The 18,889-nt window shown below is 35.2% G+C and overlaps 1 protein-coding gene across 3 annotated transcripts in view; it reads left to right on the top strand.

Moving 5' to 3' along the window:
- LOC136032866 (glycine dehydrogenase (decarboxylating), mitochondrial-like) overlaps positions 1-18,889 on the top strand; it is a 43,468-nt gene that overhangs the window by 6,277 nt on the left and 18,302 nt on the right. For all 3 annotated transcript variants that reach the window (XR_010618795.1, XR_010618794.1, XM_065713280.1), the window contains exons 2-3: positions 11,455-11,543; positions 16,463-16,601. Coding sequence is in view for 1 of the 3 variants with exons in the window: in XM_065713280.1 (XP_065569352.1) it covers positions 11,455-11,543; positions 16,463-16,601 (228 nt within the window). In the remaining 2 variants the exon portion in view is untranslated. The remainder of the gene's footprint in view (positions 1-11,454; positions 11,544-16,462; positions 16,602-18,889) is intronic.

The following is an 18,889-nucleotide window of genomic DNA, read 5'->3' as shown; positions in this document are numbered from 1 at the left end:
ATTAAACTTACAATCCTCAATCATTTTTTCAGTAAAGTGCAAATTATTTTCTGGTCCTAAGAAGGCATGGGGTTATCAGTCCTACTCATGTTAAATTTTGCTTCTTTTGATTTTGACTTGGTTATTTATTGTAATTTCTATTTGTTTTGGGTTTCATTTATTTATTGATGGTAATTTGTGGTAGTTTTATGCTTGGAAGATTATTTGACTTTATTTCTGCTCATTTTTGTTTTAATGGAGCTCTTTACTTTTCTTTCAAAAGCTTGTTCTGTGGAAAAAGTCTTAAAAATAAATCATGGACAGCACAATAGCACTGCCTAAATAAAGAGCAATGTGGATGCAATGTTTTATATATTTATTTGCTTAGACATGTACTTTGTATCAAAGGAGTTGTCATAGAAACTTCAAAAAGGGCTCATTCAATTGGAAAGTGAAAGGGCTAGTGATAAGCTATCAAAAGTGATTGGAGGGCAACATCCCTCCCATGCCCAGTATTTTTCTGAACACATTCAATTAAAATCTTGAGATAGCCATTTTGTTCAACATTGAAAAAAATTTTCAACATTTTGTTCAACATTGAAAAATTTTGTTCAAAGTTGAAAATTCTGGAAATTATATCTTTGAGAATGACAACCCCCCCCCCTAGAGCCCTCATGGCAAGGGTTGTAATTTATGGTCTTGGGGCATGTGAGGTTTTTATAGAAAGGGCGATTGTATATACTTCAGAAGGGGCTCATTGGATTGCTAATCAGAAGTTTTAGTGCCCTTTTTGAGATTCAGAGTGATAAAGGGCTCATTCGATTGGAAATTGAAAGAGCTAGTGCCCTTTTAATAGTCGAAAGTAATTGAAATTCAGCTAACCCTAACCAAACACTTTGAAAACTATAGATTTTATTACTATATTAGCTCTATGACTATCTACCTTAGTTGTTCTGCCCTAGGAATGACGCATGGACAGATGATAGATAGACTTATCTATTAACAAATGAACTAACATCATTTTTATAAAATCCTAATAAGGGGGTTAATGCCTGATTTGCCTCTCACTCAATTGGGCTATCTATCTTGGCTTTTTCTACAATTAGCTATGGCTTGATGCCCGCAACTATTTGTTTACCTTTGCATTTTAACTAAACATTTGGAAAACTGTATTTTATACAATCCTAATAAAGAGGTTAATGCCAGATTTGCCTGTCACTCAATTGGACTATCTGTCTTGGCTTTTTTTACAATTACCCATGGCTTGTTGCCCATTATTTTTCAATTTTATTTCAGTCAAATAGTTGTGGGCATCAAGCCATGGCTAATTGTAGAAAAAGCCAAGACAAATAGTCGGATTGAGTGAGAGGCAAATCTGGCATTAATTCCCTTATTAGAATTGTATAGAATGATGTTAGTTCATTTCATTTGTCGAAAGTGTTTAAAGAGCAACTAACCCCCCTCTTACACCCACCATTTTGCAAAACACATCCAATCGAAATTTTGAGATAACCATTTTTGCCAGTTAAGATAGCCAGCTTCGAAAAATTTAGATAGCCAATTTATAAAAGAGCTCATTCAATTGAAAATTGAAAGGGCGAGTGCCCTTTTTAATAGTTGAAAATGATTTAAGGGCAACTAAACCCCCTCCCACGCCCACCATTTCCCAAAACCCATCCAACCTAAATTTTTAGCTAGGTATTTTGTTCAACATAATTGAAAAGTCCCCAGATCCCTCAGGGCAAGGGTTGTAATTTATGCTCTGGGGGTATTTAAGGTATATATAGAAAGGGTGATTGTATAAACTTCGAAGGGAGCTCATTGTATTTGTAATCAGAAGCTATTGTGTCCTTTTTAAGATTCAAGGTGATCAGACGGTGGATAACCCCCCTCACCCTCTACACCTCAAATTTTCCAAAATGCATCTGATTCTTAGATGCATGAAAAATGCATCTGAAATTCTTAGATGGCCATTTGTTGTCTAAGAAAATTCTGAAACTGTTCATTCAATTAGAAATCGAAAGAGCCAGTGCATTTTTTAATAGTCGTAAGTGATAGGACAGCAACTCACCCCCTCCCACGCCCACTTTTTCTATAAACACATCCAATAAAAATTCTGAGATATCAATTTCGTTCAACGGAATTGAAAGGTTTGGAAATTATGTCTCTGATGATGACAGCCCTCAGGGCAAGGGATGTAAGTTATGCCCTGGGGAAATATAAGGCATATATAAAAAGGGTGATCGTATAACCTTTGGAGGGGGCACATTGGATTGGTAATCACAAGTTCTTGTGTTCTTTTTAAGATTCAGAGTGATTGGAGGGTGTATATCCCCCCCTAAACACACCTCGTATTTTTATCGAAATTATGTCTCTGATGACGACAGCCCCCACAGCCATCAGGGCAAGGGATGTATGTTGTGCCCTGGGGATATATAAGGCATATATAAAAAGGGTGATCATATAACCTTTGGAGGGGGCACATTGGATTGGTAATCAGAAGTTCTTGTGTTCTTTTTAAGATTCAGAGTGATTGGAGGGTGTATACCCCCTCCCCCTACACACACCTCGTATTTTTACGAAACGTATCTGATTTTAATTTTGAAATTGCCATTTATTGCCATGGAAAATTCGAAAAGGGCTCATTTAATTGGAACCTAAAAAGCGTCTGATTTTAATTTTCAGATGGCCATTTGTTGCCGTAAAAACTTCGAAAAGGGCTCATTCGATTGGAAATTGAAATGGCCAGTGCCCTTTTTAATAGTAAAAAGTGATCAGAGAGCAACTAACACCCCTTCCACGCCCTATATTTCCCAAATACATACAATAAAAATTTTGAGATAGGCATTTTGCTCAACGTAATTGAAAGGTCCAAAAATTATGTCTTTGAGGAATGCAATCCTCCCATAACCCTTAGGGTAAAAGTTGTAAGTTCTTCCCTGAGGCATATAAGCTAGATACAGAAAGGGTGATCGTATAAACTTCGGATGGGGCTCAATGAATTCGTAATCTCAAGTTACAGTGCCCTTTTTAAGACTCAAAGTTATTGGAGGGTGGATACCCCCACCATCCCGAAATGCATCTGATAGAAATTTTGAGATGGTCATTTGTTGTCGTAGAACCTCCGAAAACAGCTCATTCGATTGGAAATTGAAAGGGCCAGTGCCCTTTTTAATAGTCGGAATTGATTGGAGGGCAACTAACACCCCTCCCTTGCCCACCATTTCCCCATACACATCCAATCAAAATTTTGAGATTTTGTTCAACGTAATTGAAAGGACCTTAAGTTATATCTTTTATTATGACAACCCCCCCCCCTCTCACTGCCCTCAGGGCACTGTAAGTTATGCCCTGGAGGCCTGTAAGGTAAATATATAAAGGGTGATTTTATAAACCTCGGAGGGGGACTGTTCGATTGGTATTCGGAAGGTCTAGTACTCCTTTCAAGATTCAGAGTGATTGCAGGGTCGATAACCCCCACACCTCTAAACGTCGTGTTTTCCCGTAATGCATCTGATTGAAATTTTACGTTGGTCATTTTTTGTCATAGAAACTTCAAAAATTCTCATTTGGTTTGAAATCGAAAGGGCTATTGCCCTTTTTATTAGTCAAAAACAGTTGTAGGGCAACAAGCTCCACCCACACAAACACCCACCCGCCCCCACCTACGCTCATCAATTCCCAAAATGTATCTAATCAAAATTTTGAGATAGCCATTTTGTTCAGTGTAGCTGAAAGGTGTCTTTGACAACCCCCATACGTTCTCAAGACCAGACCATAATTTGCACTTACATAAACAAAAAATGACAATGGATTCTCATTTTAGTATGCATATACTGATACATATTCCTTTAAGTTCTAATAATTTTAATTTATTAAAATTAAAAAATTTAAAATTTTAATTACATTTTTCTATCTAAATCTTACAATAAGTAACCGATTCAAACTCGAAACGAGCAAAAATTAACATGAGTAGGGCTGACAACCCCCCCTGCCTTCTCAAGACCAGAACAAAATTTGTACTTTACTGAAAACAAAATATGTTGTGTTTGGTGCCCTTTTGAAGAGTAACAAGAGATTGGAGGGCAAGCAGCCCTTCTCTCAAGCCCATTCATTTTCCAAACGCATCCAGTCGAAATTTTGAGATAGTCACTTTGTTCAGTACAGTAGAACGGTCCAGCAACTATTATGAGACAATGTCAGACCATAAATATAAAGAAACTAATAACCTACGACTTATCATTTAAACTAGGCTAAAATTCGACCGAATTTAAATTAGTGGTTAAATTTTTTTTTTATTTTTACCAATTGGGCTATTTAATTTTGAGCTGGAAGAAGTACAAAATACAAAAGAACGCTAACTTATCGGAGGTAACATTATACCTCAATATAACACCCTCAGCCAATTGTGCTAAATATTTCCCAATATGCATACCAAGAAAGCCGTGATCTTTGAGCTAAAGTTACTAGGCCTTATAATCTTATTATGTACTAACAACCCTCATTTTAAGCTTTAGACTATATTAAGCCATCTATAATTGGATTTAAACTAAATTCAATTTTAAACCATCAATCAAAAATTTTGGTAACAAAATAGGTTATTAAATTTCTACTCCATAAAAAATTAGTAACTTAAGCTTTAGGCCAGAATAAACAAATAATTATTTCATATTTTTATCTGATATTTAAAAAAAAATCTTATTTATACTAATAACAGGTATATTAGGCACGTCACACCCCCCCCCACACACACACACAATTATGTAATTGGCCCGTTATGCTTTGAAACTAAATGTTTCTTTAAAAATAAATCTAAAGGTATTGTGATAAATGGTTGCCAATAAGACAGATCAACAGGATATCGAGAACGACTGGGATATGAAATTGAAACTTTTTGGATAGTACTATTACTACTTCTGCTTTTACAATTTAAATAAATAAAAAGAGTGTAAGTGTATCCAGATTGTCAAAGAGCATAGATAGAATCTTTTGGGAATGATATTAAGTCTTATTTTTCTTGTCAACTTACGAAATTCTAAAATTAAATTTAAAATTACTGCTTGTATCATCCGCGATTAAAAGCTTGAAACTTCTGAAACATTTGAAACGCTTGAAACATTCATAGGCCGTGATTAAGTGAACTTGAAAACTTTGAGCTTCAAAATTGAAGTTAGGTTAGTCTTCTGTCTTTTAATTCTCTAGAGACCGTCGATTGTCAAAACTTCAAATAGTACCAATTATCAAGTCTTGTGAGAGGTTTTGATAGACAGCTTCCTTTGACGAGATAGTAATATATTTGGCTGGGTCTTGCAAAGCTTGGTCACCGACCAATGGAGAAGAGAAAATGAGCAAAAGAGCACTATCATTCTCAAATACAAAATGTCCATGTATATGAAACTGTGACGGCATGCAAAGAGTGCATTTTAAAATTTATTGTTTTTTACACTTTTTTTCCTAGGGACAGGCTAATTAAAATACCTCAGTTGATTAATTCGAATTTAAACACTGAACTAAGTTGAAAGCTTTCTTCGAGGATTCTCAGAAAACCAAAGTTTTCTTACGTATTAAATTGAAAAAAAAATTAACTGAAAGTAAGGAGTGACATTAAAACTTAAAACGAACAGAAATTATTTCGTATATGAAAGGGGCTGCTTCCTCGTGTACGCCCCGCTCTTTACGCTAAAGTTTTTTTACTGTTTCAAAAAAGAGTTAAGAGAAAGAGTCGGACTTTAGCGTGACGAGCGGGGCGTTGATGAGGAAGCAGCCCCTTTCATTTCTGAAGTAATTTCTGTTCGTTTTATGTTTTAATGTCACTCCTTACTTTAAGTTAAAAAAACACTTGTTTTTATTTAATTTAATTTCTGAACGTTTTTGAATCAATGCATGTTTTGATTTATGCTCTCCGCAGATGAATAATTAAAACGAAATTTGTCTATTTATTTATTTTTTTTTGCTAAATGGTTTTCTCATAGTTTTGATCGAATGATTTTGAGGAAAAAATAAAGCGGGGATGGAGGTCTAGTTGCCCTCCGATTTTTTGGTTACTTAAAAAGGCAGCTAGAACTTTTAATTTCTTATGAATGTTTTATTAGTAAAATTATTAGTAAAAATAAAATTTATCAGTTAAAGATATACGCAACTCATAAATTAGCTTACGTAACGAACTTCTGTATTCTGTAATCTTCACGCTATAGCTTAAATTTTGTCCCAATTTCTTAAGAATGACCCCTGAATAACAAAAGCCGTAGGATAAATAGTTGAAATTTCTAAAAATACTTTAGCGTAAAGAGCGAGGTATTAGGAGGAGGTGAGCCCTTCATATGCGTAATAATTTATGTTCCTTTTAACAGAAATTATTATGGAATATTTACAGGAAAATAATAACAAGAAAATTTTGTTCGTTTCAGTTGAAAAACTAATGCTAGAAAATCCTGTGTTCCCTTCATGGAAATTTTCTTCCCCCATGACAAATTCCTCCATGAAAAAATCCCCCAACATATCCCCTTCTTCTCAACCCCTGCCCCCAACCAAATGAAAACGCCCCAGAAAACGTCTGTACACTTTTCGACTACGCTGAATAAAATGGCTATCTCAGAATTTTGATCCGGTGACTTTGGGAAAATAATTAGCGTGCGACGGGGGCCTAGGTGCCCTCCGATTTTTTTGGTCACTTAAAAAGGGCACTATAATTTTTCATTTCCGTTAGAATGAACCCTCTCGCAACATTCTAGGACCACTGGGTCGATACAATCACCCCTGGAAAAAAAACAACAACAAAAAAAACAAACAAATAAACACGCATCCGTGATATGCCTTCTGGCGAAAAATACAAAATTCCACATTTTTAAACAGTTCCCGGTAACGAACTGTAGTAAGGAGCGACCAGGCTCAATAGTAACAAAAAATTAAAAAAATTGAATTTTGATACCAATAGTTATATCAAAAGAATGGCATTTTAATGCTAATTTTAAATATATAAGTTTCATCAAGATTAGTCTTACCCATAAAAAGTTACGAGCCTGAAAAAATTTGTTTCATTTTAGAAAATAGGGAGAAACACCCCCTAAAATTCATACGATCTTAACGAAAATCACACAATCAGATTCAGCGTATCAGAGAATCTTGTTGTAGAAGTTTCAAGCCCCAATCTATAAAAATGTGGAATTTTGCATTTTTTGCCAAAAGACAAATCACGGATGCGTGTTTATTTGTTTTTTTTCCCAGGGGTGATCGTATCGACTCAGTGGTCCTATAATGTCGCGAAAGAGCTCATTCTAACGGAACGATAAGTTCTAGTGCCCTTTTTAAGAGACCAAAAAATTGGAGGGTACCTAGCCCCACTCCCACGGTCATTTTTCCCCAAAGTCACAGGATACAAATTCTGAGATAGCCATTCAATTCACCATAGTCGAAAAACCCAATAACTACGTCTTTGGTGACGACTTACTCCCCAGTAGTCCCCGTGGGAGGGGCTGCAAGTTACAATTTTTGACCTGTGTGTACATATAGTAATGGTTACTAAGAAGTGTACAGACGTTTTCAGGGGATTTGTTTGGTTTTGGGGGGGGGATATCTGAGGGGGAGGGTTACCGGGGAGGATTTTTCCATGGAGGAACGTCTCATGGGGGAAGATACTTTCAATGGAGGGGGCGCAGGATTTTCTAGCATTATTAAAAAAAAACAATGAAAAAATAAACATGAAAAGTTCTTTTCTACTGAAAGTGAGAAGCAGCATTAAAACTTAAAACGAACAGAAATTATTATGCATATAAGGGGTCTACCTCCTCGTAATACCTCGCTCTTTACGCTAAAGCATTTTTAGTAATTTCAACTATTTATTCTACGGCCTTTGTGATTCAGGGGTCATTCTTAAGGAATTGGGACAAAATTTAAGCTTTAGTGTAAAGAGCGAGGTATTGACGAGGGTTGAACCCCCTCATATACGCTATAAAAACATACGAATATTGAAGTTCGCTACGTAATTTAATTCTTAAGTTACGTGTATTTTTTACTTACGAAACCGTTCGTAAAAATTATAAGTTGTAGTTACCTTTTTAAGTAATCAAAAAATAGGAGGGCAACTAGGCCTCCTCCCTCGTTCCTTTTTTTCTCAAAATCTTCCGATTAAAACTGTGAAAAATAAAAACATTTAGCTCAAAAAATTAATATGCAAATTTCGTTTTAATTATTTATATGTGGAGGGCCAAGATCTAACCATGCATTAATTCAAAGACGTCCAGAAATTAAACAAAAAAAAAACAAGTTTTTATAAATGAAAGTATGGAGCGACATTAAAGCTTAAAACGATCAGAAATTACTCCGTATATGAAAGGGGCTTTTCCTCCTCAACGCCCCGCTCTTTACGCTAAAGTTTGACTCTTTTTCTTAACTCTACTTTTTAAAACAGTAAAAAACTTTAGCCTAAAGAGCGGGGTGTTAAAGAGAAAAAGCCCCTTTCATATACGGAGTAATTTCTGATCGTTTTAAGTTTTAATGTTGCTCCTTACTTTCACTTAAAAAAGCTTTTCTTTTTTTTTAATTCTAGATAGGAGCTTGAAACTTTTACAGTAGGATTCTCTGATGCGCTGAATCTGGTGGTGTAAATTTCGTTAAGGTTCTATGATTTTTACGGGTTGTTTCCTCCTCACCTGTGCTTCCAAACATTAGTCTCTAGATCGCGCACGAAAAATTCAGGATCAAAAATCCATCGGTAATCCTTCAATTCGTCGCGATCGAAGTTTCTACCACCAGTCACGATCCGGTAGGGCAACGGGGAAGAAGCTACGGGGTTCTGCTCCGCCTCAAGGTTTGTCGCTTGACCTAAATCTCTTGACTTGTCAAGTTCTTCGGCTTACCGCATTATTAGGTATATTGGATATTTACATCTACCAAGCTCCAAATACTTTTTACAAAGGTGCTGTCTATGTGTGGTAACACTTTTAAGATGTATACCTCGCTTTGGTTTAATTTTCCCCAAGATTTCAGCTTTGTGTGCACAACTTCACTGAAGGCTCCTGACTATTTCTCATTTCTTGGTTTCTTCATTGCATTGAAATAATTTATGGAAATTCACACTCTATTAACAGGCAGTTGATTATACCAGCTTGTCATTTTGGTCTCTAGGGGGTATTATCGGCGATCTGAAACGATTCTTTATGGCAACCGACTTGTAAAAATTTCAGGTAGCTGAAAATATTCTAGGGGACTGTTAGAAAACAGGAAAATAAACAGTCTTCTGCTCATCATAGTACCGATTTTGTTCTAAAAGCAATATCCTTTATCGAGTACACTTGTGAAAAAGACCTAGACATTTTCTAAGATTTCTAAGCAATTAGAGGAAATAGAGCAAAATCCTTTCAAACATTTTGTAGCATCTTCAAGAAGCTATGGCCTGATATTAAAAGCGGTATCTTCCGCCAATGATTAATTGAGTACTTTTTAAATATAAATGTTCAATTTAACATGGGATTTCCGAGTTCCATCAGTTCACTGAATCATGGCCTTAACGCTGATTTTAAATATATAAGTTTCATCAAGAGTAGTCGTACCCATCAAAAGTTACGACCCTGAGAAAATTTGCCTCATTTTAGAAAATAGGGGGAAACACCACCTAAAATGTTTACAATCTTAACGAAAATCACACCATTAGATTCAGCGTATCAGAAAACCTTATGGTAGAAGTTTCAAGCTCCTATCTACAAAAATGTGGAATTTCCTATTTTTTGCCATAAGACAGAAAACGGATGCGTGATTTTTTGTTTTTGTTTTTTTTTTTCCCAGGGATGATTGTATCGACTGAGTTGTCCTAGAATGTTGCGAGAGGGTTTCTAACGGAAATTAAGAGTTCTAGTGCCCTTTTTAAGCGACCAAAAAATTGGAGGAAATCTAGGCACCCTCCCATGCTCATTTTTTCCCAAAAGTCACCGGATCAAAATTCTTAGATAGCCATTTTATTCACCATAGTTAAAAAACCTAATAACTACGTCTTTGGGGAAGATTTACTCCCCCGCAGTCCCCGTGGAAGGGGCTGCAAGTTACAAACTTTGACCTGTATTTACATATAGTAGGGTTACTGAGAAGTGTACAGACGTTTTCAGGGGGATTTTTTTTTGGTTTAGGGGGGAGAATTGAGGGGGGGGGTTACGTGGGAGGATATTTCCATGGAGGAACCTCTCATGGGGGAAGAGAATTTCAATGAAGGGGGAGCAGGATTTTCTAGCATTATTTGAAAAAACAATGAAAAAAAAATATGAAAAGTTTTTTCTACCGAAAAAACTGAAAGGGCTTTTCCTCCTCAACGCCCTGCTCTTTACGCTAAAGTTTCTTACTGTTTTAAAAAAGTATTAAGAGACAGAGTCAAACTTTAGCGTAAAGAGTAGGGCGTTGAGGAGGAAAAGCCCCTTTCATATACGAAGTAATTTCTGTTCGTTTTAAGTTTTAATGTTGCTCCTTACTTTCATTTAAAAAAAACTTGTTTTTTTATTTAATTAGAATATAAAACTAGGCCTATCGCAAAGACTTCGTTGGACCGTCGACTATAAAGATTATTCTTAGGTTATGTCATACAGTAAAGGGGTTTCCGTGGTTTGATAAACTGAACAGGAAGCATTTTGAGACGTCTATATTTTTATTATTATTTTAGGGATTCAACAAGTCGTATTTTAATTCGGTAAGCTGTTTTGTGTCGCTGGTTATATTCCTGTCATGTTTGTAGTTTTGGCTGGCTAAAGTCCTGTCTTTTTTGTTTATATTTAGTAAAACAATAAGCTTGAAGTAGTAGTCATAAAACTGTTGTATAGACGAATAGTTGAAAAATTTCATGAAACGCAGCATAGAATTGCTGTTTGAGCCTTTCAGAAATAAATCTGACCAAGTCCTTTTTTTATGTTTTAGACTTTAGTGTTTAAGTATCTGACGGACTTTAACCGTCATATTGTCACAAAAATTTCCCTTTCAAAATAAGCACCAACACTAAGGTAAAAGTCTGTTTTGCCATTGTACAATGGATAATCTTTGTAGAAGCCAATTTGACCAAGTCCATTGTTAAATACCCTGATGAATTCAAGTTCACTCTCACCGCACTCACTTAAACACTCACCGCACTCAAGCTCATGAGGAAACACCAGCAAATTGTGGACATTTATTTTCACTTGTAAATTGTTTTTGAATTTCCTCCATTTGTTTTATATAGACTTGTTTGCATTGGCTAATAAACGATTTAGATATGTCTCAATTATTTATAGAACGACTCATTGTTCGAATTGAATCCACAAGATCGAATAAAAACCTTTTCTAATTATTTCAGAAAATATATTAGATTGTCTGAAAGCAACCCTTAAAACGCTACAAAATTCTTGCACTGACTACATCAATTTAGAGTTCGTTTTGTTTATGTTACTAATTAAATCTATACATGAAATGTTTGAAAAGATATGCTTCTGAGGAAGTCAAAAGGTAATTGACTTTATATTTCAGGTCACCATGCTTTCAAAAATAACTAGTAGTGCTTGGGCGCATGTTCCCAATCGTCTTACCTCTCAGTTGGCCTTAGTCCTTCAGCTTAGGTAAGCTATTTTTTTTCTTCGTAACACTTTTTATTTGGTGGCAACGCGCACACAGATAAATCTGACAGGCTTCTCTAAATCATCAGTAGAGGGGTCTACAAAAATGTGGGTAAAATTGTGAGAATTTCCTCGTAAGAAATGCTGTCAGAACTTCTTACTGTGTAGATGGGTGTATGATAACAGTCTTCAATTTTTTGGGACTCGCTGTCCACCAAAATAGGATAGCTCATTATTTATTGTTTTAGCCGTATCATAGTGAAGCTCGGGCACGTTTCTTTTGAGCTTGGAGTAGGAAGTTTTGAAGAATAAAAGTGATTTTAGGTGCCACTTGTTGGTAATGTACGGAATGATGATTCACATTTGGATGAGTCTCTCCTCCCTAAGACAGGAAAGGAGATCAAACTGTTCTATAGTGACGACCCGTAAAAAATTGCTAAAACCTATGAATTTCTTCACTTAAAATAACGATGTATAGCCTTTGTGTTCCACAGTTTGTATCTTGGTGTCGGTTGGAAGCCTTTAACGTTAAGAAATGTAAGCTGCTTTAAATAGGAAGAAATGATAATAAAGGGGTGATGTTGGGTCCCGAACCAATTGGCTGAATGGACACCGGACAGCTTCAAATAATTTAGGTAATATTATCAGACATAATGGTGGATGCAGTACAAAACCCACGGAATAGGGAGTTTTTTGCAGTTGGGAAAGGAAGTAGGTAAACATAATCTTGAAACTTAGATTAAGTGGAATAGCCATGCGCTGGGAGTTTGTAGTTGCAAAAGTTTGAATAGAAGCAAACTATTATAACTACTACTTCTGACGAATCACCGCAGCACTAAGTCGCCTGGGGCCAACATTGCTACGCGCGCTTCTCTTCCATCCCAATCTATTCACAGCCTTCCTCTTTACACCCCCCCAGAAAATTCCCATTTCCCTTAAATCTTTCCTTACGAGATCCTCCCGCCCCAACCGAGGGTGACCTGATTTCTGTTTGGCCCTTGACGGTTGGCCGAAAAGGACAGTCTTGGCAATCTTTCATCCTTCGTCCGCAGAACGTCTCCTAGCGATCAAAACCTTTCTCTTATTATAGCCCTGTAAGTGGGATTGAACCACACTTTTCATACAACCTACAGTTTAAAATACAGTCAGTCAGTCAGGTTCTCAAAACAATCCCTAGGCAACTTCTGTGGAAAACATCTAGCAAACCTGTCTCCATGTTTAGGAGTGACAGTGGTGCTTCTAATATACTGGATAGTACATTTTACTGGAGAGTACATTTATAGTACATTTTATAGTAGTTTATTATTAGTATATTATAAGTAATATACTAATAATAAACTGGAGCTTCTGATTTTCTAATATTGGATCGCAGACTCATCTCTCTATTCATTCAGACTTTTTTGTCAACTTTGAAAAAATAACCTTGGTCCTTGGCTATTCTACTTTTAACATCTTCACTGGACCCATCGTCTTCAGTTCAATTCCAGTTCAATTTATTTATTAACAAAAAAACAAAACACACACTGTAAACTAACTACACCCTAAGAGAGCACTGCCCGTAACGGGTGACAGCATTCATTTATTCATCAAGAAAATAAATATAAGGCAAGGAAAGAAAAGAAGAAGAAGGGAAAAGAAAAGAAAACAAACATAAACAAATAAAACAAATATAGAGAAATATCGGTAGAATAAGTTAGGATCTAATTCAATATTTTCCAATAAGAAGCTTTTAATCTTATTTTTGAACACTGGTGGGTTATCAGCATTTCTCAAAGTATCTGGGAAATAATTCCATATTTTCGGTCCGATAAATTTGATTGAAGAATCAGATGACGTGAGACGTCTCGTTTCTGTAACTAGTTGCGATGCTTGTCTAGTATCATGTTGGTGAATTTCATCATTCCTTCGAAAAACCGACATAAACGACTCAGGTGCGGTTTTTGTGCTTACTTTATATAAAGTTTTGGCAATCTTTTTTTCTCGAAGTCGAGCTACATTTAATATCTTAAGTTTTATTAAAAACGCCTTCACACTCTGACAAGGCTCAAGCTTGCAAACTGCACGTATAGCTTTATTCTGAAGAATTTGAACTTGCTTCCATTCTGACTTATTATTTGAAGCCCAAATGCTTGTTCCATATAAAAGATATGTGTGGAATAGACTGAAATATAGGATCAGTAATATTTTATGGGTAAAAACAAATTTCAGTCTATGGAGAACACCAACGGCTCTTGACAGCTTCATACAAAGAAATTTAATGTGGATTGCCCAATTCAGCTTTTCATCAATTATTATACCTAAATATTTAATGTGGTCTACTCGCTCAATTTCCTCATGGTCTACCGTATTTATCTTGCTGTCGTAAACTGGGTCATTTCCATGTTTAAATATGATATACTTCGTCTTTTTTGTATTAGGGGAAAGCAACCGTTCTTCAAAGAATTCAGTTGCTGCCTGGAGGCAAACTTCAGCATTTGTAATTAGTTGCTCACGGTTTTTATGTTTTAGAAATAGTACTGTGTCGTCCCCAAAATTTATTATATATGCAAAGGGGATATCAGCCGAAAGTTCATTCACATAAATAAAAACAAATTAATGGTCCAAGAACTGATCTCCGGGGCACCCCACAAGTTACATCGAATGAATTTGATAAGATACCATTATCAAGTATTTTACAACGTCTATTTGTTAAGTATGACCGAATCCATTCAAGAAACGTCGACTTTATCCCATATCCTTCTAATGTTTCAAAAAGGATGTCAAAATCAACGCAATCAAAAGCTTTTGTTAAATCTAGAAAAATCGCCAGGGAGTATAAACCGTCATCTTGCGCTTCTTTTATATTGATTATAAGATCCGTAATTACGAGTTCAGTGAATCTGTTTTTCCGAAATCCATATTGTTTATCAGAAAGACTTTTATTAGCTTCAAAGTATTCATACAGTCTTTTTGGAGCTAGCTTTTAATATATTTTCGAAAAAAATAGAAGTAAGCTAATTGGTCGATAGTTATCAATTACTGTTGGGTCTCCTCCTTTAAAAAGAGGGATTGACTTATCTATGGATTTTTGAATTTAAATAAGAGGGAATAGTTGTGGGAAAAGTCAAAGTCATGGCCAAATGTAGAAAAAAGCCAAGACAGATTGTTGAATTAAGTGGGCAGCCCAGTAAAGGGTTAATTTTATCCCTTTGATTGCCGTTGTTACTGTCCCCCATTTATGCTACACCTTTCCGTGCATGTGTGTCCCTTCACAAATGCCGAACTAGAGTCGTACCTGTTGGAGGTTCTCGCTGGGGAACACACGCAGGTTGACTACGGGTTGACTTACTTGAAAATTTTCCTCTCATGGCTATCACTCGACAATGCTGAACTAGAGTCAACCCTCTCATGCTAATTCACGGTGGGTTAGGGTTCAACCTGTTGGAGGTTCTCTCTCAGGTTAATTCACGGTCGAGGAAGAGGGAAGCAGTATATTGACAAATTTGGCAATCTATTTACAATAGACTATTTATCAAAATATTGGCTTTAGAATACGAACTCGTACCATGTATTTGATATTGATAATTTACGTTTTCCAACGGGTACCTGAAGTCAATATTTCTCATTAGGTATTATATGGTTGGAAGTCGATTGTTTCATGTTTCTCAGAGGAGATTATACACACCGTTTTCTTCTTTTATGTACCTCTCACCCAACAGGCTCTGCCGCTAGTTATTTCAATATTTGGGTGACCTGCCCAAGAAATAAAATATTTTGCAAACAAACTGACCCTATTGTTGTTAACATAATGGCGTAAGGCTTTCGACAATTCAGTTTTAAAGTGAGCTAAACCTTTTCTCTGTCACAAAGAATATTCGTTAATGGTTCTGTAAATATACAAATAGAAAAATTTTGAAGATCTCAACATCAACCCAAAGCCGTGTTATTTGGTCTTGCAAACTTAAGGTTTGTTTTACCTATGAGATATATAGTTTTGTTTCCAACCCACAGCTGTACCTTACACTAAAAGATAAAATTGTGAATTCATTCAAAGAATTATGATATTACTCAAAATTTGTCTTAGAGAACGATTTAAAATTGTTTAAAGGACAGGAAAATTTCCCCTTTTGAAACATTTTCAAGCAATTTTAAAACGTAATTTTTTAGTATTAAGAAACAAAGAATATTCTTAAAATAAAGTTTCATAGATGGACAAAGCTATATTTCAACTTTATTGAATGTTAGCAAGATCGTTGCCGTACTATGAAGAATTAAATAGAACTGCCAGAAAATACCATACCAAAAGCTTGCACAGGGAACAAAAACCTTAAAACCAAGGATACTTGACGGTGTATTAATTTTCACACTACCAACACTAAATTATTTATGGCTAACTAGAGAATTTGGCTCTATAAGTCCTGCCAAAGACAGGTAACTTAGTAACTTACAAAGATAATTTACAAGAGTGGAACTGATGCTAGTGTCAACAAAAAAAAAAAAAAAAAAAAAAAAAAAAAACACCGACACCGTCTAGTTATTAGCCTTTCTTGTTCTAATAAGGTAAAACTAGCGTAATTGGCAAAACGATTTTAGTTATAAGTGCTTGATCCTCAGGTGTCTGAAAAAATACAATTGTGAAGCTTGCAAAAATGCCAAGAAACGCCAAATGCTAGATGGCGTTGGTTTTTTCTTTTTCCATCGGCACTCCCGCCAGTTTCCACGCTTATAAGTTGCCTATATTCTTTTGGGTCTTCCTAGGATAAAAAGTTATCCAACGAAGGAAAATATCTATTAATCCCTATAAACAGAACTAATCTCGCGTGCCTATGTTCTGCTCCATTATACCATGTCACCTACGCCAGTGTGTATAATAATAAAAATGGGTATCAGTTAACGTCAACACTGGGTCCTCTATTTAATGATCATTGCTTTTGCTATTTCAGAAAGTCACATCTAGCCCCATTTTTGCCTGGTCACCCCATAGTCACCCCCTTGCCAACTGAGAGTAGACCTTTTGGAGTTGTCAGCTCAGCTCAGTATGGATCCACCTCCATTCTTCCAATTTCCTGGGCCTATATCAAGGTAAAGTTTTTACAATGCAGTTAGCTTATCTAAAGCATTTATTACTTGTAACAGGATGGCAAATTGGAATCAAAATTACGAGGGAAATATATTATCTTCAATCTAATATTGCTTTAAGTATTAAATTGGTAAAAAGCAATGACAACGTGTTCTGTGTTATTAATAGGCTTGATTTTATTTTTGATAAAAAAATTGACTTTTGAAATTATTTGTAATCAAATTTTACAATACAAACACGTGTTTGCCATCGTTGTTACTTGACGCCGGCTCTGGAATTGAGCGTCTAGTTTTGGTAAGTTAAAGAACTTTCAGGAGACTGGAATCGGTTTTTAAAGATTTGGATCAACCCCAGCTCTTTAGATTAATATACTAAGTTAAAATTATCCACAATGAATGAATTTATTGAATTTATTTATTACCTGTTTAATTAACAAAAATAATAACGGAGTAAATATAACAACAAAAAGAAAAAACTGAAGAAAAATCACAAAACACACCAAATCAAAGGAGTCAACAAATAAACCAAACATTACATAAATATAAACAATACTAATAAACTAATAAAACAAATCACCCGGTTATTGTAGAAGTATTGTGCCACTGGTAGTTATGAATCTTTGAATCATGATTTCAAATTTGCTTCTCAACTGCTACATATGGTTCCGTGATCTTGTAATGTTTGGTCAATTTTGTATTTCGAGTCCACTGGGGGAAGGTGAAATAGATACTTGGCAATATCTGCGTGATATACTTGAGAAAATAGTTCTAGTAGATTTTACTAAACTGCTAGTAATTTCTTTTTTTTAATGAATACACATAGGTGCTTACTCATTATATTCATATAATCATAACCAAAAGGCCCAAAAACTGATATGGTTTTACACAAGACAATTTTTAAGCATAACTAAGTTCTAAGTCCACCTTTGAAACACAATAAAACCAAGAATTGCCAAAGAAACAACGAGAAACCTGTTTTCCAGTGAAATAAACGAGACAAGATGTTTAATCGGAAACCTCTGCCAAGCCGTCATCATAGCGAAAAATATATTTAAAAAAGTAAAAACTAATCTCGATAACAAATAAGCTAAATATGTAGCAATAAAATACAGAAGATAAACATCCAAAAGTTATAATCAATAGCGAAAAAAAGAACTAAATAATTTTAATAAAAAGAAAATGTCACCACATGGGAAGCAAAACGATGACTCCATTTGAAATTTATAAGAAATGCAGTCAAAGTTTTGACTGAAACCGAACCGCATCAGTTACCTTTGGTGCTGCTAATCTTCCACTTTTTTGATTGATTGATGTGACCCAGGCACTTATTCTAGATTTTGTGTTCAGGGAGGAGAGGTAGTGAAAAAAATTTACAGCCCTTTTAATTTATCACAGTGAAATGTACATATAGTTACACAAAATGTAAGCTGACGACGAAAGAAGTACAAAAACATTTGGAAAATTTAGGCTCTTACCCCTCCCCCCTCCCCCTTTTCTTACATGTTTGATGTAAGTTATGTGATTTTTTTTTCTTTTGACAAGCAGATATGTGCAGATTCTCTTTCGGTCATGATAAACGGGACATCTTGATCCTATTACGTCATTGATAGGATTCGTTTTCAATCGAGCGTTGGACTGTATACTCTTCCTCTTTTATTCACTTCTGTTTTCGCTTCTCATGGAAGAAGTTTGCTGTTAATTTTTTTCAATAGCGTTTGTACACTCATCATTCTTTTTCGATTTTATTTCATCTTCGCTTCTCGTGTAAGAGATTGGCTATTTAATATTTTGTTTTTCAATTTGTATTACTTTCACTTTTTTTTTGTAGCCATTATACTTATCATGCAAGAGGTTTCTTGTCGTTATTAGTTTTACGTTTTGTGATAAGATAAGATATTCAATTTCAGAATGACTATCAAAAACCCGGAAAGACCGAATTCCCATTTCGGAGTCACAAAACCATATAAATAGAAAAAAATCATAAAAATAGCACAACAACTAAACAACTGGCTAAACAATGTCAAAAACAACAAAATCACAAAGACAAAGCCATTCATTAGTCAAAAAATAAAATAAATTCCGATTTATTTTCTGGTTTTTATTATTGGATAATTTGTTTTATTTTTATCCTGGTTAGTTTTTAAGCCTCTTTAATGTATTTATGTGATTTCACAATGATGATGGTTTAGCAGAGACGTTTCCTAAAATTTCTGCGTTTTGCCTTGTTTTACTTTCAGTCACTCGAATTTTCCTTTTTTGTCATTATTGCTATCAATAAGAATTACACATAA

Source organism: Artemia franciscana, chromosome 11 (assembly GCF_032884065.1).
Source record: "Artemia franciscana chromosome 11, ASM3288406v1, whole genome shotgun sequence".
Lineage (NCBI taxonomy): Eukaryota > Metazoa > Arthropoda > Branchiopoda > Anostraca > Artemiidae > Artemia > Artemia franciscana.
Note: the sequence above shows the minus strand (reverse complement) of the source record. Positions and strands in the feature narration are given on the sequence as shown.